A 26,063-nucleotide genomic window follows, 5' to 3' on the forward strand; every position below is an offset into this window, starting at 1 on the left:
GAGTGGGGGAACATACTTTTTAATCTTCACACAGCTGCCATTTATCTAGCTCTGTATAAAAAAGGTAAAGGGACCCCTGACCATTAGGTCCAGTCGTGGCCGACTCTGGGGTTGTGGCGCTCATCTCCCTTTATTGGCCGAGGGAGCCAGAGTACAGCTTCTGGGTCATGTGGCCAGCATGACTAAGCCGCTTCTGGCAAACCAGAGCAGTGCATGGTAACGCCATTTACCTTCCCGCCGGAGCGGTATCTATTTATCTGCTTGCTCTGTATACTGTATATATAAAAAGAAGTGTGCATGCACACGAAAGCTCATACCAATAACTTACTAACTTGGTCTCTAAGGTGCAACTGGAAGGAATTTTTAAATTTTATTTTATATAAAAAGAGATACTTTTGCTTCCAGCGTTGCAAGGGGTCCTTTAACAGCTCTGCCATTCTGTGAACTCAAGCTCGGCGGCCAAGAAGCGGGAGCAGCAAATGGCCAGTGGGCGGGGCTTGCGGCCTGTCGTCACCGCCGGCGCCGCAGGAGGCCTCTGGGTCACGTGGCCGGGGCTCCTTTCGCTTCCATCGGCCTCTTCTCGGCGTACTTAAAAAAGGGGGCGGGGAGAATGGAACGGGGAAGCGCGCGCGCCTCTCTCTCTCGTGACAGTCCAGCCCGGCTCGCCTCTCCCCCTCCGCGCTCCAGCTCGGCTGCAAGGATGGCGCGCGCCCCTGCTGCTTCTGCCTGGACTCTCCGTTTCCTGCTTTTGTCGTCGGCCCTCGCTTTGGCCTCCGCCGCCTCCGCCCGGGCGCGGAAGCCCAATGTGGTGCTGATCCTGACCGACGACCAGGACACCTATCTGGGCGGAATGGTAACGCCGCCGCGCCTCCCTTGGGAAGTGGTGGGCGGCGGGGGGGGGGGGAGCTGTTTGTGGATTGGGGGCCTGCGCACGCGGAAAAGAGAGGTGGGGAGGAGAGAGGGGTCTCTGCAATGGGAGAGAAGAGGCCGGAGAGCCGAGACCCGGGAGGGAAATGGCTACGGCCGCCTTTGGAGAAGGAGGAGGCTTGCCCTTCTCCCAACCCTCGACGTAGCGTACGTGCCTGGAGGGGAATCTGCTTGTGTCCTCGGTGCCAGAGGAGCCAACTCATAGGGAGCTGAGGCCCCTTCGCCCCCCCTAAAATATAAGAGGGGGCCGGGCCCCTCCAAAGTTGATGGGCATTGCCATTCAAGTGGTGTGCATGCACTGCATCATGTGATCGGTTGTGCAGGGCGGGGCTTACCTGGGGTCTTACCCCACCCCCCAAAAAAATATTTTTTCAACCTCTTGGTGCCATCCAGTGCCTGATTTACGTATAAGCTAAACAAGCTATAGCTTAGGGCCTCACTCTCTTGGGGAGAGTGGACATATTAGGTCCATAAATTACCATATAGCATATATTCAACACACAAAAACAGCGACAATTCTTTGTTGACAAAGGACAGCTGGACATATAGAGGGCCACATTACCTTCGGTAGCTTAGGGCCTCATCAAACCTAAATCCGGCCCTGGTGCCATCCGATTAGAAGCCAGGCTAAGGCTGCGATCCTGTGCACGCTTCGGCAGGCGTGAACTCCAGGGAACAAATTGAGTCATAGGATTGCATTGGCAAGGCTGGAATGCCCAAGGAGCAGTTTGAATCCACTGGGGTGGAGGGTTAACCAAGGCGTGAAGGCAATGTAGCTTGGCTTTCTCATGCATGTAAAGAGAAGAAGCCCCAATATTCTGTAATGGGGAAGTGTGCCCGAAAGGCCCTTGGGTGTGAAGTAGTTCAGGAAAGGGCTGTTGCGTCTTTTGGCTCCAGAATTGGGAAGAATTGGTTGCGTTTCATCTGATACGTGGTGCAGCATGGTCAACCTTTGGTTTTCCCTCCCACAAATGCCGAGAAAGAGGGGGCATGTGGTGGTTTACTAGAAGGTAATGTTGGGTGTGGCAGTGGAAGTACACAACTGGATCATCTCCATTGGAGAATCAACATGTTCAAGTTTTGCCTGCACATTCCTTATGGCCAGGTTGTGTAAACTGACCTTTCTCTATGCCAATTAAGCTAATGCATTTATCATAGGTTGCATAAGAACACATTGTGAGCCTATTCAGTGAAACAGAATTTTGTACATTTGAGAAATGATCTGGGGTTTGTTTGTTTGTTTGTTTCCAATTATGGAAATGTGTTGAACAGGTTACAACAGCGTATCACTTCCATTAGTGAAATAGCACTGGGTGTAGGAATGTTCTTCCTTGTTAGAAGGATTCAGCAAGAACCTGAAGCAATACACTCCTTGGCCTTTTCTACATGGGCAAAGCTAACTTTTTGTTAGACTAGGCCTCAAAAATGGCCATGACTGTTTTCTTCTTCTAATCCTTCTTCCATCATACCAGTGGGCACATTTTGGCTTTTAAGACAGTGCTGTGGGTGCCAGTCACAAAAAGGCTGCCATGTGGCTGTGGCATAGCAAAATTTCTGCTGTTGGTCGGGGGGCGGGCAAAGCATAACTCAAAATAGAGGTGGGGCATTTCTGCTTCTCCTCCCCTCAGACAACCTCATACTTGCTTTAGGAAGTCACCTGTGTCCTGCTGGTTGTGATTGATTTCTCTCTCGCAACACTCACAATAATGCTCTTGCTATCTAATAACATGGACCAATCCCCAGGTTCAGGAAAAATACACAAGATGGCCGCACCACTGTCTCTACTGCATACTCACTGCACACATACAGCCCACAAACACTTACATCTCTCACACAGACTCATGTACTTCACAACCACAAACTTCTAAATTTTTGCCCACATAAATTGCTCTCTTAGAGAGACACAGAGCATACATGAGCACACCCACATTTGGAAAAGGCCCTTCACAGGTGGGCCATTTACAGTTAAAAACAAACGAAGCTGCACACACACACGAGGGCCACAAACCTGGCATCCACAGGCAATCCCTTCAGAATAAGACGGAGAGTATCTATGAGCTATGGAACCATGTGCTAATAGAAGTAATTGCTGGATTCTAGAATGAAGGGGCGGGGGCTTTTTAAAGAACAGATAAGACATTTAAGTTCCTACTCACTTTCCAGCACCCACAAACTTGCTCATCACCTGCTTTCGGAAGGTTGGGGCCTCTCCTTCCTTGGAGGTTTTTAAGCAGAGGTTGGGTGGCCATCTGTCATGGATGCTTTAGCAGAGATTCCTGCATTGCAGGGGGTTGGACTAGATGACCCATGGGTCCCTTCTAACTCAACAGTTCTGTGATCCTATGGCCATCTGTGGTGCTTTGTTTTGCTTCGTTTGGGGAAAGAATACTGTTGAGGTTATTTAATTTGTTTGTTTTTATATTTTTTTATGCATTGTTGTAAGTAGCCTTGGCTATTTGGACAGAGAAGTGTTTAGTAAATAAGGTACAGTATTGCTTATACTGTATTTAGCAATAAGTGCTGGTTTCCCTTTTAACTTGCAAGCCTGAAAGTTTCCTTTTAGTATAATAATAAATGAAACACTAACAGCTAGAATTTGTTTTGGTACTCTTAAAGTTGGTATTGGGTGTTAGCAATCATTGAAATTGGTTACTTAAGTAGCAAGTGCAGCATTGAAAGTATTTACTTAAGTAACAAGCCCCGTTAAGTAACAAGCGCAGTCCTCTGTGTATTTAGTCAAAGTAAGGCCTACTGCGTTCAGTGGGGCTTATTCCCTTCTTGTGTGTTCAGGTCTGCAAGCATAAACACCTCAATCTTCCTGTGGAGTCATATTATAGTTGTAGGTCTTTATACGTGTTTCCTTTCTTTCAGACACCGCTGAAAAAGACCAATGCTCTTATTGCAGAAATGGGGATAACCTTCTCAAATGCAGTAAGTACCAAATCAGGCTGTGTTGTTGAAAATACTGCCATTTTTACCGCTGAGTTTATTGTATCATTCTCACAAGAAAACATAAAAAGGGAAGAAGAAATGGACCCAAGGGATGAATCGACACATTGTTTATTAAAGGCATAGAGAGACCTGGCAGAACTGTTACCTTGGTCTCCACTGTTTCTCCATGGTATAGCATTTAAGTGGTGACTTTTGCTGTTTCTTAGATAGCAATTTTAAGTCAACTGGGAGTTGGAGCATCTTTCTTATGAAGAAGAGTCATTCTCAAACGGGGTTACCACCTGAGTGCTACAAAGTACAGAAAATGGCTGGTGATGCCACCTTAGTCTTCTCTGGTATTGCTCTATGTTTTCCATCTTTTGTTTTCAACCAGAGGGACAGCATAATGTTTCCCAGAATCCCGGTTTGTTTTCTAGCTGGAAATGCAACAGAGTGCTCTGTCAGCTCCTAGTTGGGATTCAGCATTGCCATGTTAGGATCTCTGATTTCCATCTGTTTCAAAGTCTACTTGATAATCTTTACATTAATGATTGACAACCTGTGTCTATATGCTAGAGCCCCCTTCCTGCTGTCAGGAATGGCTGTGGTGATACTTTGGCTATAAACAAAGGTTGATATCTGATTTGAGTCTTGGTTAGCTTTAGATTACTTTCAGTTTCTGCAGCCTGAAGATGGGCACAGGAGTCCTGAAGAGGTCGGGTCATTTACTTGCATTGTGATCCTTGCGCTGCATGGCTGGTTTAAGTGGCCAGCCCCGGGGTGGACTGGTTAGAAGAGTCTGAATATCTCCCTAGGAGAGGTGTAATGACACTGAGTTTAAAGAAAGAGGTTGTTTTGAAAAAGTCCTACCATTCTAGTCAACTACACTTTGAAGCATCACATTCTGGGGCAGGATATTTCAGCGTGCATGGTGGCAACCGAATTCGAAGCTTTTCTGGGTCCATTTCAGTCTAACTCATAACGTGGTTTCTGGACTAAAACAGCTTTGATCACCCTGGTAGAAAAATTGCCCAGGAGCTCGTTGAAAAGTATCTTCCTTTTGATTTTGCCGGATTCCTCAGTGCCCATCAACCATGGTATCCTTTTCAACTGTTAGGCAGGTATGAGATTTGGAAGCAGATTTCTGGTGGTTCCCGCCCCTTTCGAGTGCAAAGGGGTGTGTGGATTGCTACTTGACATCTTGATGTTTGGCTTATGCTATATAATGTCTACAAGAAACTGCCGTCTTGAATATATCAATGATACGGTAGTCTAACACCCGCTACATGGGGCTGTCTTTGAAAAGCCTTCTAAGTAAGTGAGGCCAAAGGGCTGATGAAACAATCAACTATTCAAATGATTGCTTTTTATGAGGCTGCTGTATGCTACCTTGGGCAATTTAGAAATTAAGTTGAAGAGGCAGGAAATTTATTGCTCTTAGAGCCAGGCAAGTAACCATTTATTTGCTCCCTGCCAATAAGATACAGATCTTTCTAATTTGCTTGCAGGTTAGTTTCAGGTGGATAGTGTAAAGATTTTAAGGGATTTGCATACTAAACATTTCATAGACAGAAATCTCGAGTGTTATTAATTATATTGTAGATATTTCTGACAATATGCAACTTGATTTTCTCCCCGTGTTCTTTTAACTTCTTCAGTATGTGCCCAGTGCGTTGTGCTGTCCCAGTAGAGCAAGCATCTTGACAGGAAAATATCCACACAACCACCATGTTGTCAATAACACACTGGAGGGAAACTGCAGTAGCAAATCCTGGCAGAAGATTCAGGAACCATTTACCTTTCCTGCCATCCTCAAATCCATGTGCGGCTACCAGACGTTCTTTGCTGGGAAATACTTGAACGAGGTACAGTTTTGTGTGTGCTGTGCATATATATCTTGCAGGAATGATCAGTCTTAAAATGCTTCTGCGTGTATCAAGACTTTACTAAAAAGACACGCAAAAGTAGCAGTTTGTGTGAAAGGGAGGTTAGGATATGCAGTGGGCAGGAGTAGTTTGTTAAGCATAATAAAGCTGACTTTTATTGCATACAGATGTCTGCTCTGAAACACTTGCATTGCAGCTCTCACATATAAGCACTCTTAGGTCGCTGTTTCACCAGAATTGCCTTTTTCCAAGCAAATGGATCTGCTTTTAGTGGTAAAGCTCTGTGATAGCGCTGGTGCCATCTAGCACGGTGTGATCAGGCACAGTTGGTGTGTCATGTACAAAATCTACAAGAGACAGTGTAATAAACTGAAGACTCTCTTGCAACTAAACAAAGGCTGGGTTGCTGCATTAGCCACCTGTGTTGCCGCAAGTCTTCCCTCTTTTCACTCCTTGTGTGCCCCCACCAAACTGTCTAGAGCAGTTTTGTCCTGGCATGAAGGAACAAGAAGGAAGTCTTGTCACACAGGCTGAAGTCCTTATACTAATGGGACACAACCCATTTTCTGTATGAGTGAACCTGAAACTGTAAGCAAGCCCTTCCCATACCCTTGTTTAAAACTCAGCATGGTTCCCAGGATAAGATGATTTTGAAACCCTACTCAAGTCCTCAGGCAATAGCCATCCATAGGTTAGACCAGCCTTTCTCAACCTTGAGTCCATAGATGTTTTTGGACTACAACTCCCATCTTCTCTGACTCCTCATCCTACTAGCTAGGGATGATGGGTGTTGTAGTTCAACAACTTCTGGGGACCCAAGGTTGAGAAAGGCTGGGTCAGACAAAGGCTTTCTGGTTGGGATAATTATAATACTAATGACTTGCTTAATGTTGGATTCTTTTCATTTTCAGTATGGAGCAGAAGATGCAGGAGGAATCGGTCATGTTCCTCCTGGATGGAGTTTTTGGTATGCATTGGTAAGTGTCCGTTAAATATCTACAGTTTGCTTTATATGTTTTACCATCGTATAATATGCCAAGCTCTTAATTCTTGAAACTGAAACGATGGGGGCCCTTCAGAAATAAAAATAATTAACATGGAACCTTGCAGCCTTTAACATTGGCCTTTTATTCCTGCCATCATTCTAGCAGACTATCTGCAGACCTGCACTTCATAATATTAATGAGTTTAGAAGAAGAAGAAGAAACACTAACCCTGAAACAAGTACAGTGGTGCCTCGCAAGACGAAAATAATTCGTTCCGCGAGTCGCTTCGTCTTGCAATTTTTTCGTCTTGCGGAGCGCGGATTCCCCAGGTATTAACAGTTTTATGAAAAAGGAAGCAAACTTGCAAGATGTTTTCGTCTTGCGAAGCAAGCCCATAGGGAAATTTGTCTTGCGAAGCATCTCGAAAAATGGAAAACCCTTTCGTCTAGCAAGTTTTTCATCTTGCGAGGCATTCGTCTTGCGGGGCTCCACTGTAAACTGATCAATCACTGCAGTAGAATTCCCAGAAGAGGAGTCATAGCATGGTGGCCACTAGTGGGAGTTTAACAGAGAAAGTTCTCTCAACTCAAATGCCATATTAGCCACAAACTCACCAGGTAGCCTTAGGCAAGCCATGATTTTCCCTCTTGGCCCCTCCATCTGCAATATAGGCCTGGTTCTGTTGTATAGAGTTGCAAGATTACTGAGAAGGTATGTGAAGCATTTTAAGCCCTGCACCATATGATTATTTATTTATTTATTACCAGTGTGTTAGTTTGCTAAGTCTTACTGGGATTTAAATTTATCTCATTGTGACTGGGGACACGTAACATTCTAACAGCAAACCCCTTGGATGTCTCCTTTTGAATATATAAAGTGGCTTTTGTTTTCTTCCGCAGGAAAAAAATTCCAAGTATTATAATTACACACTTTCAGTAAATGGAAAAGCACGGAGGCATGGTGAGAACTACAGCGTTGATTACCTGACAGATGTACTGGTAAGGATTTCTCAGCAATTAGGTGTTTAGCAAGATGAATTCTTGCTTGTTTCCAAGACTATATTGGGTCGAACTCCTAGTATAATTCTGAAGCAAAGTGTAAATGAACACTGTGTATCCTACAGCGCAAAGCATTTAAATGTACCTTAAATGTACTTTCTAGAAAGGCAGCAAAACTGCCCAGCTATAACACAGGTTGTTGTTTTTTTAAAATTGATAACCATGAGGTAATAGAAAATTTTATATTTATTTTTTAAAAATAAAAAATTGTAAGCCTTGTTAGGCTTGTCATTCAGTTATTTTGGTCAACCATTTTGAACCCAGGACAAGAGCTCAAACTAGTTATGCCCCAGTAACCAGTTTGTTAATAAGCTATCAGGATGACAGTTGAAAAAGCAAGAGAAGGTTAAAATGCAGAGCTGTGATAATAAGATTAAATTATAATGAGATTAAAGGTCACAGTTAAACAGGATGACCAACCTGTGTTACAAAGATGATTTTATTTTTAGCAATGCTCAAAAACATGTGCACTAAATGTTTTTACAATACCAAACCCTTCGTGTTTCATGCTACAGTCTTTGGGATGAGGGTGTGGCTCAGTTGCAGAGCACATTTTACACAGGAAAGATCCCATATTTAATCTTCAGCATCTCCATGTGGTTGCTGGGAGAGATCCCCGTCTGAAGTCCCGGAGGGCTGCTGCCAGTGATAAAATCATAGAATTGTAGAGTTGGAAGGGATTCCAAGGTTCATTTAGTCCAGTTCCCTGCAATGCAGGACTGCAGAGTCGGCAATACAGTCCAACATGGACCAATGGTCTGACCATTGGTATAAGGCAACTTCCTAAAATAATAGCAATACATTGTGATTCGAGGACCCGATCCCCGCTTTGTGGAATAAAGACACACGGACACAGTCTATAAGGTTAATGGGCTAGAAAAGGCCACAACTTCATTGATTACAGCAAGTGAGAAGGTATTGGTTTAGGCATTGGACCACGGCAGATTGACTCCACGCACTCGGAGAGGGGTGAGCCTAAAGGGGGTTTATTCACCAGTAGGTGGAGCCTGTTGATCCTGACTCGTGACAAGAAGGTGAAAAGTGAGGCAGAATGGCTGGCGCAGTAGTATCTTAAACCGCACACCACGGCCCCTCCAAGCCGCCCAGTTGGACGCTTACCTGTGGGCATGGTGCGCCAGCCAGGTGAGTGGGGCAGGGGGCATAACGCCCCCTGCATGACACAGTAATCGCGTCCCACCCACAACACCTCCCCTCTGTGAGGAGGAGAGGCTTTGCTGGACAAGAATGGCTGCCCATAGTGGGATGGCATAAGTTTGAAGCAATGGTGTTTTATCAGATTTTCCTCCTCTTTGTGTCTGGACACTAGCATGGCATCACATGTTAGACCTAAAGAACTCTGGTACTTCCTTTGATAAAATAAGAAATAAATATGCCCTGCCTCTCACATAGAATTTAACTTCTGCTCAAAGGAAAATACAAAAGAAAGGAACAGTTGCAGTACATGTAACTCTTCCAGTGCAACGGGGATTTGTAATTTTGGAGACTTGAGAGAATCTGTATCCGATTACTTGGACAGCATTAAAATAGAATTAGCTTTAAGTTAATATTTTTTGGGGTTTTCAGGCCAACATGTCCTTGGATTTTCTGGAATATAAATCCAACTTCGAGCCGTTCTTCATGATGATAGCAACTCCTGCACCCCACTCACCTTGGATAGCTGCTCCTCAGTACAAGAAAAGCTTTCAGAATGTCAGTGCTCCAAGAAACAGTAATTTCAATATCCATGGAAAGGTATGGATTACACTATTACAAATGTGCTAATTGGCGATTGCTAGATATAATGAATTAATCTTCATTTGAGCTTTTGAAACAGCTGATCGCCATGGGAATCTGTCATGAGAATCTGCCATGTGATCAAGGCATAAAAGTATGTAGGTGGAAGTTGCGGGTCTACAGGGGGTGAACTTGATTTCTCTACAAAATACAGAAATTTCTGGCGAGTGTTGAGAGTGTTTAGGCTAAGTCGGCTCCTCTGCCATTCATAATTTTGTTTAGTTTCCTGTTTGTATCCTTCAATATGTGCAGCCCTTATATTGCCTCTAAATGTGTGAATTGTACTCTTGTGATTAGTTGTCTGTTCTTTGGAAATGAGCTTAGTTGTTGTTGTTGTTGTTGTTGTTTTAACAAGTGTCTATAGGGTTGGCACTATTTAAAATCAATAGGTCCTTTTCAGTCTTCTGACTCAAGATGAAAGTATTCAAGCATCCCTTATTTGCCTTTCTAACTTAAAATGAAACTCTGCCAGAATAGTTGTCATTTCTGATGCAGCTTCAGAGAGTGCTTTAGTGACCAATCAGCCTACACACAGAGAGAGAAAGAGAAAGAGAAAGGGGGGGGGGAATTTGGGCATCTAGATCTTCAGAATCTGACCTTGTTGCATCTGTGGCTTGAAGATTGCTAAGTAGTGGTCTCAGGAATTTATATCAATAAAATGGTGCCTAGGAGTACTGTGTTCACAGTGGTGAATGTATAGTCAGCACTGATCTAACGCAGCTAAGATTCTAACTCCCACTTATGTTACATTACTCATCAAAGTGCCTTAAAACTATTTGTCCTTCAGTTCCTGTTGCTGCATAGGCTCCTATCTTGAACAGGCTGTGTTCTACTGTATAGTAAAATGCCTTGGAACGTGGTTAGGCAAGCAATGACGCACAGTTCTTTTCAGAAAATAGTCATTCACGTTGTCAACCCAGATTAGACTGGAGCTATTTGTGCTGTTTCTGAATAAAGGTGAAGGCCATGCAGCTCTCAGCCTCATCGGATGAGAATTAGGAAAGAGATTTCATCAGCGCTTACCGTTCTCTGTTTTTCTACTTCTCCAGTTCAAGGTCCTGTTTGTTTTTTAAAGTCTGAACAATCTCTCAAACGTTCTTGTTCCTCCTTGTGGCCCAAGAGCATCTTGTGTTCTGGCAGTATGTTTTCATTAAAGCAAAACCTTGTTAGATTCCATTTTAGGAGAAGCTTGCTTACATAGCAATAGGAAACGTGACTGCAGAGTCCATGAATAGAGTCATCTGTTAATGGAAGAGGATAAGAAGCTATGTTTGCCAATTTCCCCCTCTCCCTGCTGTTCCAGCACACCTTGAAAATTGGCTCCAGAAAGTTGGGGAACCCTCCAGAACAGGGTGAAAGGTGGTATCTGGCTGCATGAGGAAGAATGAATTGACAAAAAACACTTTCCTTTCTCTTCTGTTAGCAGACATAGACAATCGATCAAAAATATTTCCATGAGCACAAAGGCACCAATTGGATTATAACCCATATCATTTGGAAAATTGAGCTGCTAACATGCTATTGGTTTTTTACGAGAATATTACGAAATAATTAACCAGTGAGCCTGATCAAATGCCAAATATGACGGCATCTTTATATATAAGACAAAAGTTCCTGAAATTAATTTATGACACCAAGAAAGCTAAAGGGAAATAGTTCCAACTTATAAGACTACAATCCTATATCCACTTATCGTGAGTAAGCGCTATTGAACTCAATGGGATTTACTTCAGAGTAGACATGGGTAGGATTGCACATGTTATCTGAACTGGAATAGTTTGGGGTTTTTGTGTCTGTCATTCCAAATCCCAGTGGCTTGAGGTGGGTAAAATGTTGAACACAAACTGAAAATTATGTCGGTTAAACCCAACCTTAGTCCATCCTATCAAAAGGCAATCAAGATAAAACAATATCATTGTTGGCTTTTAAACTGAATCTTAGTTTGTTCCCTTTTTTATATGCTTTAAATTGTTCTTAGGCATGAGGCCTAAATCTAAAGTAACAAATGTTGATAATATGTTTTATAGGACAAACATTGGCTCATCAGGCAAGCAAAGACGCCAATGACTAATTCATCAATACAATTTCTAGATGACGCTTTTAGGAAAAGGTAGGAAACGTATACTAAATTTTTTTAATGTGATTTCTTGCAAAACTGAAACGGAGCACAAACATATATATATAGTTAGCTTTGAAAATCTACACAATATATCCTTTCTTTGGGTTATGAAATAAACTGCAGTTGGTCGAAGAAAGTTTGGTTACACGAATGTCACATCTGCCTCTCCACCTTTTCCTCACCAAAGATTCCTTTAAACAGCTGGTGTCTTTACATACCTTCTGTACCAGAGAACAGCTGTTGCTTTTAAGTAGTTGCTGAAAGGGATAAGCAGAAGTGACTGGTGACCACTGAAGGTGGAGAAGCAGAGAGAGAGATAGCTTAAAGACATGGAACACAGGCACATTCACACCTGGCTAATCTCACCTGACGCTGAAATACGCTCTCATGTTACACTGGCATGCACTCAACCCTTTTCTCTTGTTGCTGGCATGCACTCACATACACTCGACTCTTACCCTCTTCTCTCTCTCGTATATTTCTCAAATACATGTGATCAAAGGGAGGGAGGGAGAAAGACAGCCTGGGAATTAAGAAATTGTTTCTAATGTTTGATGTTTTAGTATGGTTTTTATATGTGCTGGAAGCTGCCCTGAGTGGCTGGGGAAACCTAGCCAGATGGGTGGAGTATTATTATTATTATTATTATTATTATTATTATTATTATTATGCTTTGCGATAAAGGAAACCCCTATCTCATTGCTTAGCACAGTAATCAGAGGGTCTGTTGATGAGGGCAGAGGGGGGAGAAAGTTTCCTTTCCCATGAGCAGATAGGAATGTTTCTCTGCTGTTTGGTGAGAGATGAAGCTCCTATGACATAGCACAGTTAAGAAGGCATAGCCACCTCTTAACCATTAGTGAGCGAGCAGCTGAGATCAGGAATAGTCCCCTATATGTAATAGTCCTTTGTGCCACAGATCCGCAATCAACACCTTCCCTTGTTGGGGGTGGGAGCTCTGCTTGTGTGCATTGCTCCTCTAAATGGCTGCAGCGCTTGTGAGTCAAGAGAGCTTTAAGTAAAAGCCCGGAGCAGAGAAGGGATTTCTCCCTTGCTAAGGCCTCTCTCTGCGGCTCCCTGTGGTCACTTCTGATCTTCTTCACATGCGTGCCTGAGAGTGTCTTGTGGGTCCACATGTGCAGCCTGGCAATGGCTCAATGGTCAAAGAATGTTAAGGCGCTGCTACAAGTGGGTTGGTTGTGAATGATGGTTATGGATACTTAACTTTCATGCAAATTACTGTTTTGGAGGGCTGCGATTGGCTAGGTATTGAAAGTCATCCAAAAAGGAGGCTAAGAGGGGAATCATTGGTTCATATTAGCCTTACTGAAGGTTATCTTTTCAATGGGTAGTGCTTTTAATATAATTTTTTTTCTGGAGAGGGTGGGGTCGTGTCACCTGGGGCACAGTGCATGCACAGCACATCAGGTTTCACTTTCTGTTGACCAGAATAGATTTCAGAGAACAGAGGGCAGAAAAAGAGGTAGTGAATTATTTATGTGCGCAGATGGAGAGACAAAAAAACTGCTTTCTCTCTCTGGCTCTTAAGGGGTTGCTTCCTTTTCTGCCCATTGCAACCAGCTGCCTCTGGAATAAGCCAAACTTGCAGTGAGCTGTTAAATAGTACCTACTCGCACCACTCCCAAAGTTGTGAGTCTTGCAGAATTTTCAAACACTTGCTTGAATTTGCATCCCATGAAAATGGTGGTTCTCATTATCAAACAAACCAGATCAAGGTACTGATAGATACAGGACCTTTTAGAATAGAAAACAGCAGGGCTCAAAAATTTAAAAATATATAAGAAAGTCTTCTTTGAGTTATTAAACTCACACTCCACTTCACATTTGCATGCACATACCCTCATACATTTAACACACTTAAACTTTCCTTGCAGATGGCAGACACTTCTGTCGGTGGATGATCTGATTGAAAAACTGGTGAAGAGGCTGGAATCTCATGAAGAGTTGGATAATACATACATTTTTTACACTTCAGACAATGGCTTCCATACAGGTGAATGTATTTTTATATATAATATTTTGAAAGGCTGTAAACTTTTATGCATGCATTTGAAACGGCTTCAGATAAGTAGGAGAAGTGATGCAAATTTGTGGCTTTGTTGGCATCCAAACATCTTAGTCCTATAATCTCTCTTTGCTAAAAACAATATAGGGGTGACTGAAAATAAAGCGTTTCCCTAATGAATAAATGCAGGCCAGCTGGGGAGTGAACAAACAACAAGAGGGATAAAGCTGAAGTGGCTAAACTGTGACCCACCAAATATTATTAGACTCAAACTCTTACCAGCCTCAGCCAGCATGGTCAATAGTCAGAGAAGCTAGGAGTTGTATTATATCAACATCTAGAAGGCCAAAGGTTAGCCCCTCCCTGGGATAAAATAACAAAAGCTGTCAACGCAATATATAGAATTCCTGTTCTGCATGTTTCTTAGGTCAGTTTTCATTGCCTATTGACAAACGACAGCTCTACGAGTTTGACATTAAAGTTCCACTGTTGGTGCGAGGACCGGGAATCAAACCCAACCAAACAAACAAGGTAAAGTTACACTTACAATAAGTGCAAATACCTGCGACCATGTTGTTTGAAAGCAGCCTGGTTCCAAAATATTCGTTGTTTGAACTGGGAAAAGAATGAAGAATGAGTGACATTGGGAAGAGAGAGAAAATATTGAGAAGCGGAAACAGAATATGAAAGAGAAGTGAGTGGTAAAGCCTGCAGTTGTGTAGAATGGAATAGTCAAAAACCTACGAAGAAGTTACTGCTTCTGAATCGGCCTTGCAAAGAAGCAAGCTTGTGTGATTTAATATTGTGTGTGTGTTGAATTGTTACAAAGCTTCTTGCCTAGGCATTGGCAGTTCTTAGTCACACGAGGGACAGGATAAATTTGGTTGTTTACTGACCTTCTCTAAATATTATGTTGCAACTCAATCAATCTTTATTATGGTCCAGAGACCCAACAAATCGTTAACAAAGCAATGCACAATTCAGACAGCCTACCTCCAGGTTAAACAAGCATTTTGTTCAGACTTAAAGACAGGGAGGTCATGGCGGTCGTGGCTGGAGTAAAGAAGTTGCATGATTACCTCTATGGCCACCACTTCACAATAATGGCGTCATTAGTGGTAGCATCAACTATGTTGCAACTACATAAAGGGTGTGAAAAGTATCCTAATGACATCTAGAAAACCGGAAGATGGACCAGGACTCACACTAGGGATGGCGCTTCATTGCTTCTGCAGACACCCTTTTAAATGTGTGTTCACATTAAATAAATAACTGGTCCCAAATAATAGATTAGCACAGTTGGCCATAAGGTAAAGGGAACCCTGACCATTAGGTCCAGTCATGACTGACTCTGGGGTTGCAGTGCTCATCTCGCTTTATTGGCCGAGGGAGCCGGCCTACAGCTTCCGGGTCATGTGGCCAGCATGACTAAGCCGCTTCTGGCGAACCAGAGCAGCACACGGAAACACCGTTTACCTTCCCGCTGGAGCAGTACCTATTTATCTACTTTCACTTTGACGTGCTTTCAAACTGCTAGGTTGGCAGGAGCAGGGACCAAGCAACGGGAGCTCACCCCGTTGCAGGGATTTGAACCGCCGACCTTCTGATCGGCAAGTCCTAGGCTCTGTGGTTTAACCCACAGTGCCACCCTTGTCCCTGGCCATAAGGTAACATATTAATAAAAATAATAGTCAAGGTGTGTATATTAGAATGTGGACACCTTTCATGTTTTCCCCTCTGTCTTTCTTTTTGCTCTTTTGCTTATGGAATGCACTGAGATGGAAGTTCTTAGAAGTTCTCGTGCAAGATTAGAGGGGAGAATACGAGGGATGGCTCGGATAAGAATTAGTTATTACACAGCAATGATCATTATATTTTCTTGCACCCTTTTTATTGTTAAACAAATGTTAATAACAAATAATTGCCATTTAATAGCAGAAGGCAGGTATCAACTATAGTCCTAGCTTTAAATGGAAGATGTTCTGAGTTGGCAGCTCAGTCAGTGCATGCAGGAAGCTGGCAGGAGGAAATGGCAAGTACTGTTTAAACTGCTCCCCCCAGAGCTTTAGCAATATGTTCCCCCAGATTTTCAGAGCACAGTGGAAGCCTGTTTATGTGACAGAAGCAAGTGTAGACTAACAGGCTTGGACCAATATGCTTGGACCCTGAAAATGTGCATGTTTCCACTTGGACCATAATAGGAAAATCCATAATATTTTTTTATGTTTCCTGCCTTCTAGATGCTTGTGGCAAACGTTGATTTGGGTCCTACTATTTTAGATATTGCGGGCTATGATCTAAATAAAACACAGATGGATGGGATGTCACTACTACCACTACTGGTAAGTACATTGGTGGGGTGGTTATTATTAGGTATTCTGGTAACTGCTCTAAACATTGTTCTTCAGTGATTGTTCTTCCACTCTAGATTATGATGCTCAGCAGTCGTAATCTCCTCTACCTTGTAGGTATTTTCACACAGCCCTTGCTGTTGGTATTGGTAGGAGTGAAAGCTTCAGTGGTAGAACATAGAATTTGAACCCAGGATCTTCTGTGTGCAGACACCCACTAAAACGGAAGGATCAGGCAGCATGTGATGTGAAAGAACAGTGTCTGAGAGGCATAGAATAGCTGATACTGAGCTAGATGGACAAAAAAAATAATACAACCTGGTGTAAAGCAAATCAGAGTGTATATTTATTGAATACAACCCAATTTACTGATTAAATAATATTGTGAAATAATTTGAGTACTGATGCAGCTTACCTGTATCTTTTTTAAAAACAATTGTCTTTATTTTCTTGGGTTACAAATTGCACACATCATCTCTATTTTCATATCATAAAGTCCTTTCTGCAGATCAGTTGTATTCGATGTGAGACATTGTTGTATATATTATAAGGGAAAAAGGAGAAGGAAACAAAATGCTTTATGATAAGTTCCAGAGGAGCTAAAAGAAAGGAATGGTGCATGCTTATAACATATAAACTTAGCATAGTCCAGGCATAGGCAAACTCGGCCCTCCAGATATTTTTGGGACTACAGTTCCCATCATCCTTGACCACTGGTCCTGTTAGTTAGGGATGATGGGAGTTGTAGGCCAAAAACATCTGAAGGGCTGAGTTTACCTATGCCTGGCATAGCATCTCTGAGCTCTGTGGTTGTACCTCACACATTTGCGCCATTTTTATTGTGAATCTGGTGGAGAGCACCTAGTGCATTTATGGGACACTCTAGCAGTGTGAAAATTCATATAAATTCTTTCTCAGCAGTTCTTCTATCTCTAGCATCAGATACTGAAGATGACATCCGCTTTCAGTCATGAAACTATAGAGTGCAAGGACTGGGGCTTTCTTCGTGTTTATACTTAAGTCTCTGCTGCTGCTATCACAAGTTTTAGGCTTAGTCTCCACAGTTCTGAAGGCTAAAAGCTCTTTTTGTTTTATGAAGCTTCCATTCTACTCGGTCTGACCCACACAGTTGTTGACATTTGCTTTATTTTAGAGAGGAGATGCAAATGTGACCTGGAGATCAGATGTTTTGGTTGAGTACCAAGGAGAAGGACACAACAGCAGTGATCCTACCTGCCCTGCCCTTGGACCTGGTGTCACCGTACGTAGTTCTGTTTTCTTCCATTTGCTTTTAGAATCCTTATCTGAAGAATGCTGAGAAGCATGGGGTCGCTGAGGGTTTGTGTGGAAAGATTAGGAGTGGCATCTTGTACATGGGCCCCAAAAAAGGAGGAGTTTAAAGGCAAATTTGCAGTTGCGTCTAGGACAGTCTGTGGGCTGGGTCTTAACCTACGTCGCTGTCCACTGTCGGTGCTCTGTATTGTTCATGTTTAACAATGGATGTGTGCTGCATTGTAACAGAACCTTTGTTTTTATAGCATTGTTTTCCAGATTGTGTCTGTGAAGATGCATACAACAATACATATGCATGTGTACGAACACTCTCTTCTTCATGGGATCTGCAGTACTGTGAATTCGATGATCGTGAGGTAATTGTTCTGTTTTTGGGGTTGTTGTTTTTACAGGACCATGTTAACTTCAACTCCTGATGTATTTATTCTGTGCAGATGGGAATAACGGTTCTAGGAGTTATTTATGCAAATCCCAGAACCTGGTTAACCAAGTAGGTTAAATTTAGTGTGATCAGCTATTTTCCATTTGACCTGAAAGCTCCCTCACCAGACAGCTGGTTCAGATATCTATATTTAATCATCCTGTTCGTTTTGGGTTTGTAACTTTCGTTTCAGTTATGCAGTTAGCAAGACTCCCGGGGCTGCCTCTGACCCCAAACGACAATTCTAACTCGTTAAATACTTAGGTGAACTTTGACAAGGGGAACCACGACCCACTCCTGTAAGAATTTATCCCTGTGTCAGCAAAATGCAATGCAGGAAGCAACCTCTAGTAGGGGTATATAATTTTGCGGTTCGAATCCTCGTGACAGGGTGAGCTCCCGTTGCTCCTGCCAACCTAGCAGTTTGAAAGCACACCAATGCAAGTAGATAAATAGGTACTGCTGCGGTGGGAAGGTAAACGGCGTTTCCATGCGCTCTGGTTTCTGTAAGTGTTCCGTTGCACCAGAAGCAATTTAGTTATGCTGGCCACATGACCCGGAAGGCTGTCTGTGGACAAATGCCGGCTCCCTTGCCCTGAAAGCGAGATGAGCACCACAACCCCAGTTGCCTTTGACTGGACTTAACCGTCCAGGGGTCCTTTACCTTTTTTTACCTTTACCTATAATCTTGCTAGTCCAGCACTTCTGTCTTCTGAAGTAAACTCAGAGTCGGCTCAAGAACTCTGAAAATTTTCTTTTACAAGCAGAATCTTGCAATGAAAAGATACGTAGAGAAAGCTGTGTGAGTTTAGCCAAATGAAGCCGGTAGAGAGATGTGTAAAGAATATGACAGCACTGCGTGACAGAGAATTGCCATCTTGACAACAGGTCACAGCTTAAGAGAATATCAGTTTTAATAGAATACTATTATTCTGTGTTGTCGTTATGAAAGAAGTTCTCTTCCTACACTTCTACAGCAATCAATCCCTTATTCCCTCTTCTGACTGTCACTCTCAGTTTCTAGTTAGATTCTTCAGAGGGAAGACTTTCCGTTCTTATTTCTCAACCCATGATATATATATACCCCACATCCTAGTGGACATGGTTATATTTTCAGTTGCTTTTGGTATAAGTAGTTCCTATAACATTGGTGCAGAAGTTTAGTATTTCCTTTTGTGCAGAGCAATCACACACCAGGTAACTGTGTAATGGCTAGAAATGGGTTTTTGGCATGTTACTCCTTACTTGCATTGACAGTGAATACTGCTCTGTTTGGCTTTAAAGAGGCAGTAATTTTAATACTAGGAGAAAGAGACCTGCATGCATAGCTTGCTCTGGATTGTACACTCAGCTATATCTCACTGCTGGCGTGAGCAAACATTGGGTAAGGTGCTGTTTGCTACATGCCGCAAGGGATGTACGAAAAACAAGGCTGGGGCTGAACAGTATGGTTCTTGTTCTAACAGGTGCGGCTCTAGCAGTAGTTGTTAATGGTGAATGTAAAACTTAAGGTTTGATGAACCGGTAGCATTGTATATTGAAACAAGGCAGGCAGCTTGAACACTGAGGAGGGAACACAGGTCTGTAAAAAGATCCGGGACAATTGGCTTTGAGAGGATTTTAGTGACCTACCTCTCCCTTTAGAAGCGAAATTTAAATCCCATTAGTAAGATGTTGGCTGCATGAACACCTGCTCGTGAAGCGACATCTGTCACCCCATAGATGTCCACTCCATAGATGGCCGCTTGGTGAAAGAGGGCGGCCATCTCACTTGACAGCGCCTCCCAGTTATCGTGAGGGTGATCCACTATGAGTGGTGAAACTAGAAGACGATGAGAAAGAGATTTGCTTTCTGTTTACTGTTGCACAAACCAAGCTGAAGTTCAGATGTATTGCTCCCACAAAAGGAGCTACAGGATGGGATCGACAAATGGATTTATCCATGTGGCATCTACAGTGGTACCTCGGGTTAAGAACTTAATTCGTTCTGGAGGTCCGTTCTTAACCGGAAACTGTTCTTAACCTGAGGTACCACTTTAGCTAATGGGGCCTCCCGCTGCCGCGTGATTTCTGTTCTCATACTGAAGCAAAGTTCTTAACCCGAGGTACTATTTCTGGGTTAGCGGAGTCTGTAACCTGAAGTGTATGTAACCTGAAGCATATGCAATAGACCATGTTAAGATGTAATAGCAATCTTCATCGTAGTATCTCTGCCTATAAATTCTCAGTTCCATATTATTTAGCCTGTCCTGTCTTTTTTTTTTTTTAATGCAGGTGTTTGTCGAAGTTTACAATTTGACTGCAGACCCGCACCAGATTACCAACATCGCAAAAACAATAGATCAAGAAATTTTAGAAAAGATGAACTATCGGCTAATGATGTTGCAGTCCTGTTCTGGAGCAACTTGCCGCACACCAGGGGTATTTGATCCGGGGTAAGCCTGCACTTATTGACCTATTTCAGTCATTATATGGCTTTGCAACTGTTTTTGAACAGTTCAGGCACATAGACCTTCCCTCTTGGTCTTTTGAGTTACTGTAAGTAAAATTCAGTTACAAGGTTTTAAATCGGAATTCTTGCAAGTGAGGAAAGTCTTTTTAATAGTGAAGGATATCCAACAAAGGAACATCGCCCTGCAGTGAGGCGTGAAGGCTGCTCCCCGAAAGGCCCTTTTCAGCTGGGCTAGGGGGCATGGCCCATACTCACCAGTTCCACTAAAGAGGCTCCTCATGAGGCTGGAGGAACATCACCTGGTTAATGCTTTATTTATTTAATATGCTGTAAACCACTTTGCCTGTGGGTTAAACCACAGAGCCTAGGACTTGCTGATCAGAAGGTCGGTGGTTCAAATCCCCACGATGGGGTGAGTGGGGTGAGCTCCCGTTGCTCGGTCCCTGCTCCTGCCAACCTAGCAGTTTGAAAGCACGTCAAAGTGCAAGTAGATAAATAGGTACTGCTCCGGTGGGAAGGTAAACGGCGTTTCCGTGCGCTGCTCTGGTTCTCCAGAAGCGGCTTAGTTATGCTGGCCACATAACTGGTACGCCAGCTCCCTCAGCCAATAAAGTGAGATGAGCGCCGCAACCCCAGAGTCGGCCACGAATGGAACTAATGGTCAGGGGTCCCTTTACCTTTACCTTAAACCACTTTGAGATTTTTATTAAAAATATAAAGCAGTAAAGAAATTTACTTACACACACACACACACACACACACACACACACACACACACACACACCTGAGTCCTGAATACTAAGATCATTTATCTTGAATGAAAGGTTTCTCATAGATTTTGAGAATTGGAACTAAACAACGGAAACAGTTGCTTCTTTGAAAATACTGTGTTCAACTAAATGCAGCATCTATATAGCCGCCATTCATTTTAACAGAGTACGGGTTCTTGCATGCATGTGATGTAACTAATACAGCAGAGGTTTCTCTCGAGGAAAAGATCAGCGAGAGATTCTGTAACACACATAGAATGCTGATATTTTAAAAAACTGTAAATACCAGACTTGACTTGAAAGCACTTGTTTTCCCCCCCTCTTCTCCCAAACTCACCCCTTTCCCTGTAGATACAAGTTCAACCCACACCTGATGTTCAGCAATCACGGGACTCAGGCTCGCAGACTTTTTACACGGTCCCTGTAGCTGCAGTGACTAGCCTGTTTTGTTAACATTTCTTCAAAGTGACTGCAGAATATCTGCTGAATCCACTATGACTACATCTGAAAGGCATGATTGGCGGACTCTGTTTGGAGAAAATAACCTCCCCAGCTGGTTGTTTTGTGCAATACGTGCTAACAGACACGATCGGTCTAGTTCCCTCAAAATCTGATTACATCAATCTGAAAATGGCATCCTGAAGTACAATGTTGACTTGTGGCCAGGAATCTCAATTTGTTTGGTGTTATGTGAAAGACCTCAGGTGGAAACTGTGTTAACTGCTTACCTTTGAGAGCTGGTCCTGATGTAAGTTTTTTTTTGGGAGGGGGAGCAGGGTCATCCTGGGCCTGCCCTGTAGGCAGAGGCTATAGATCACCTCCCTACAGCACTACCGGCTAAGCTTTTTAAGAAGATGCATCATGCTTCTGGGGTTGTGTTTAGAAGTCTAGTATAATCAAGTTTTAACCAGGGAGGTTGCCACTGTTTTTCTTCTCAGCCTTTCAGGACTCGTCTGGAATTGCTGATTAGAATGTATGTGCCTGTTAGATTGTCTCAATATGTATTAATCAACTCTCTTTTCAGATCAGAACCAAGTAAACCACTAAATGGAGAAACACCCCCCCCAAAAAAAAAAACAGAAAATGCGCTGAATGTGCCATTTATTTTGTGTGGGAGCCACTAATTTAAGAGTGATATTTTAATTGGAAAATGTGCATTCTCAAAAGTACAATAGAATCTGACTTCCCAATGTAGCAATATATACAGAGGAGAGTATTTCCAGTGCCTCATCTGAGAAAGTTGCTTTAGGATATAATGCTTACTGTATTAGCCCTTTATGCCAGAAAACTGCAAGTCGTATTTATTTGATGCCCAGACTTGACGCTTCTTATTCTCGATTGCCCTATGCCTGTGAAATATATTGTTAGCACTTGCTGAACACTTGGTCCTATTTTTATTTAATATCCAGAGAAGCTGATCAAACTGTTTTGCTACCTGTTATCGACATTTGCTTGAATACCAGACCAGTTCTCTTCAGTTGGCCGACTGAAGAGAATATGCCCCAAAGGGCATATCTCGTTAAACACTTGGGCAACACAACGCCCCCAAACAGTTTTGTCCCAGTCGTATCCACTTAACAATAGATAGGAGCAACAAATATAAATGGACCTCTTTTATAGGAATGGCCTATTTGGACATATGCTGTGTCAGATGATAAAGGCTGAGGTCACATAAAGAGCAGCAGGGTCAATGAACAATAAGGTAAGAAGGTGGCTTGAGTCATCCTGGAAATGGGGGGAGAGCATGAAAGGAAATTGCTTCAGAGATTTAGGCTCCAGCCAATTTAAACAACCTCTGAAAACCAGCAAGGGGGGGGGCATTGCTTGTCAACTTTAGTGATTTAAATCAGAGCTAGAAACATGTCAGTTCTGCTGCAGTTAAATAGATTATGTGTTTTTATTTTCTGTTTGTCATACATAACCTTGAGAAAGATTACTCGTCTCCCCATCTGCATTTAATACCTCTAGCTAGAGTGGATCAGAATGAGTTCCAACATATTTTAGTAGCAAGCTCCTATACCATATTAAGGTTAACTTCTAATATATTCATTTGTAATATTCTGTTTGTGTGGACTTGAGAGTAGGGGGTGGGAGCCTGTAATCACCTGGAGGTTGTTGGATTCCCAATTGCCATCAGTCCCAGCCATCACATTCATCAGTCTGGAATGATGGAAGTTCAGTGGTATCTGGCAGGCCACCAGTTTGCCACCCCTGACTTAAGATAAACATTTAAGAGTTAAGGTGTTTTACTTGGTCTGAGCAAAAGATTCTGTGCTGCATGTCTTAAACAATGTTCATGCTATCGAAACTAACCATACAGAATGAGTGGAACAACTTAGTAGTAGTTTGGTATATTTAATACTATGAAATCCACCAGTTGATTCTTCACAAGGCACTTATGAGCCAGGTAATATACAATAGCAATTCAGGAAGAAACTTGGGATCTTGTAAAACATAGAATGGAAAGATTTTACTTGTTTTGTTATTTCTTTAGGTTCTTACTATTATTTTATTTCAGAACAGTGAGCTTGCATCTCAAAATGTCTTAACTGTGTTAACTTCTAACTATCCTATCCAAAGCTGCATATCTTCTGTTAAAAAAACAAACAAACCACAACTTGTGCTTGATTTTAGTTCACGCAAACAGGACTTTCCCTTTTCCTCCACCTGCAGATCCCTATACAACCCCAAAATTTGTTCTGTGTGGAGATTGGGGGAGCTCTGGGGGTGTCAGGGAGAGGAAGTCCAATCATGTCTCAATGCACAATGTTGGCATGGGAAAAACAGGCTGCTTTGAACTTGATGCCAAGTGGAATCGTAAGAATGAATAGAAACCTACTTTTAACCAGTCTTTGCGCCTAAGCATTTACCTAAAAGTAACACACAGCCCCACACAGAGATCTAATCACTTCTTTCTGTAAGATTCTAGCTATTGTTGTCTGTTTGCACTTTACTATGAAGACGCTGTCCTCCAACTGTTGGATACCAACAGAGGCCTTACACAGTATTAGTTTTAAAGAAAACGTGACGGTAACATTCACATTGCTAAACTGAGAGCTGCTTGGCAGTGATGTGGGAGCAAACTATGCAGTAGAAAATGAATCTGCCTGGCAAGCCAATTTGCACACAGTTACTCATGACATTGCATAGCTGCTATATATTGTGAGCAGGAGCCCAGAGTTGACTTGTGGATTTTTAATTAGATTTTTTTTTTCACAGCTCACCTCTCTTGTGCAGAGAAAACAACAACTTCTAGCTCAATTAACAGAACCTATCAAGTTTTTTCAGGGCTCGTTAACGTTTCACAGCACTGCCCTATCATCTCAGAAGTTTCTGCTAAAAAACAACTCTTGGCCAAAATGCAAGTTCTTTTAAAAGGCAAGTTATTCTGGAAGGCTGTCTGTTCATATGTAACTCACCAAATAGACAGTCACTGCATGTAATTGCTAGGGTTTTACAAGTGCTTATACTAGGTAGGTCTTTTTGGTACTTAGGCCCCACACCACCAAATCCATCCTGATCAGTACAAAACAAAAACAAAAAAACCCCGGTAAAATGTTGTTTGTAACGCTGCTCAAAACCATGGCATTTTCTGTTCAGTTTTCCTTTAAGTGTTGCTGTACGACAACTATGTATGCTAGTTTTCTTAACTCATGAATCATAGTAATTTTTTTAGAAAGTGCCCTTTGAAGGACCCTGTATTATTGCTGCACTTTTCAGTAATTAAATTTATGTACAACAAAAGTAATTGTTTGTGATGAACTGAAATTAAAGGCACACACATCTGAATTGTTGAGTGACGTATCTATTTGGTGATCATGACACATTGATTTAGCTTTGTGAGGAACAGCTTAAAATTCTGTAAAAAACACCATATCCTGCATCCACATAATGTTCTGAAGTATACACACCGCTTGGCAGCAAGAGGCAGGACACCCCACTACACAAGACCACTGCGTGTTGAAATTACACAAGTGCTGCGCTCTGTGGCATTGGCACAGTTCTGACTCCCTTTGAAGTGCTTTTAAGAACCTTCCATAAACACAAGCACAATTAACACTTCATCTGTTTTATTGGGCCTTATGTTCTATAGTGGTACCTCGGGTTAAGTACTTAATTCGTTCCGGAGGTCCGTTCTTAACCTGAAACTGTTCTTAACCTGAAGCACCACTTTAGCTAATGGGGCCGCCGCCTCCTGATAACCTTGTCTTATTTAAGGCTTTAAAGGGAACAATCAACACTTTCATTGGCTCTTTGAAAGCAGAAGAGGTGGTGTAGAATATGTGCTGTATTGGTATTGTTTAGCCTGCACATGTAACTCAGCAGCTGTTTTCTATGCAACTAAGGCCTGGGGGCCGGATCCAGCCCAATCGCCTTCTAAATCCGGCCAGCGGACAGTCCGGGAATCGGCGTGTTTTTACATGAGTAGAATGTGTGCTTTTATTTAAAATGCATCTCTGGGTTATTTGTGGGGCAAAGGAATTCGTTCTTTTTTCTTCTTCAAAATATAGTCTGGCCCCCAAGGTCTGAGGGACAGTGGACTGGCCCCCTGCTGAAAAAGTTTGCTGACCCCCGAGTTAAAGCTTCCAGATCATCCTTAAAAGACAACATTTAGCACATGTGACAGTAGTCTAATGTGGTTGTAACCAGGGCATGAATAGCTATGCATAATAAATAGCATAAACACTTCAATAAATAAAATGTCTTTGTTAAATAGGGGAGGGGGAACCCCAACACCCATGACCACCCCAGTGGAAGTTGGTTGCTTTACCTATAAAGAAACCTCAGGAAAAACCCAAATTAGCACTACAAATTATCTTACGATTGTAACATTTAATGCAGAGAGAGATCCCAAGCTACTGAAAATTCTGGGCCTGCTCCGTGGTTTCTGAAGTGAGATTTGAATAAAGAAACTATACAGAATGTCATGTGTTCTTTTTCATGATGATTTCTACGAGAAATCACTTTACAGCACACCAACCTATTTTTCAGCATGGTTTAATTTTGTTTATCATTCATTTGCTTCACTTTTGTAACAGAACTCCAGCT

The 26,063-nt window shown here is 42.5% G+C and overlaps 1 protein-coding gene across 1 annotated transcript; it reads left to right on the forward strand.

Moving 5' to 3' along the window:
- Positions 1 to 551: 551 nt before the first annotated feature.
- GNS (glucosamine (N-acetyl)-6-sulfatase) lies at positions 552 to 24,803 on the forward strand. The gene is made up of 14 exons (XM_081877988.1): positions 552 to 853; positions 3,799 to 3,858; positions 5,517 to 5,723; positions 6,656 to 6,721; positions 7,630 to 7,728; positions 9,373 to 9,540; positions 11,610 to 11,692; positions 13,597 to 13,715; positions 14,155 to 14,258; positions 15,968 to 16,069; positions 17,232 to 17,339; positions 17,617 to 17,727; positions 20,067 to 20,227; positions 21,366 to 24,803. Exons 1-14 carry the CDS (start codon positions 611 to 613, stop codon positions 21,439 to 21,441), a joined length of 1,707 nt encoding a protein of 568 aa, XP_081734114.1. The 5' UTR covers positions 552 to 610; the 3' UTR covers positions 21,442 to 24,803.
- The last annotated feature ends 1,260 nt before the right edge of the window (positions 24,804 to 26,063 follow it).

The sequence above is a fragment of the Podarcis erhardii genome (genome assembly GCF_964252035.2).
Source record: "Podarcis erhardii genome assembly, chromosome: 10".
Classification (NCBI taxonomy): Eukaryota; Metazoa; Chordata; class Lepidosauria; order Squamata; family Lacertidae; genus Podarcis; species Podarcis erhardii.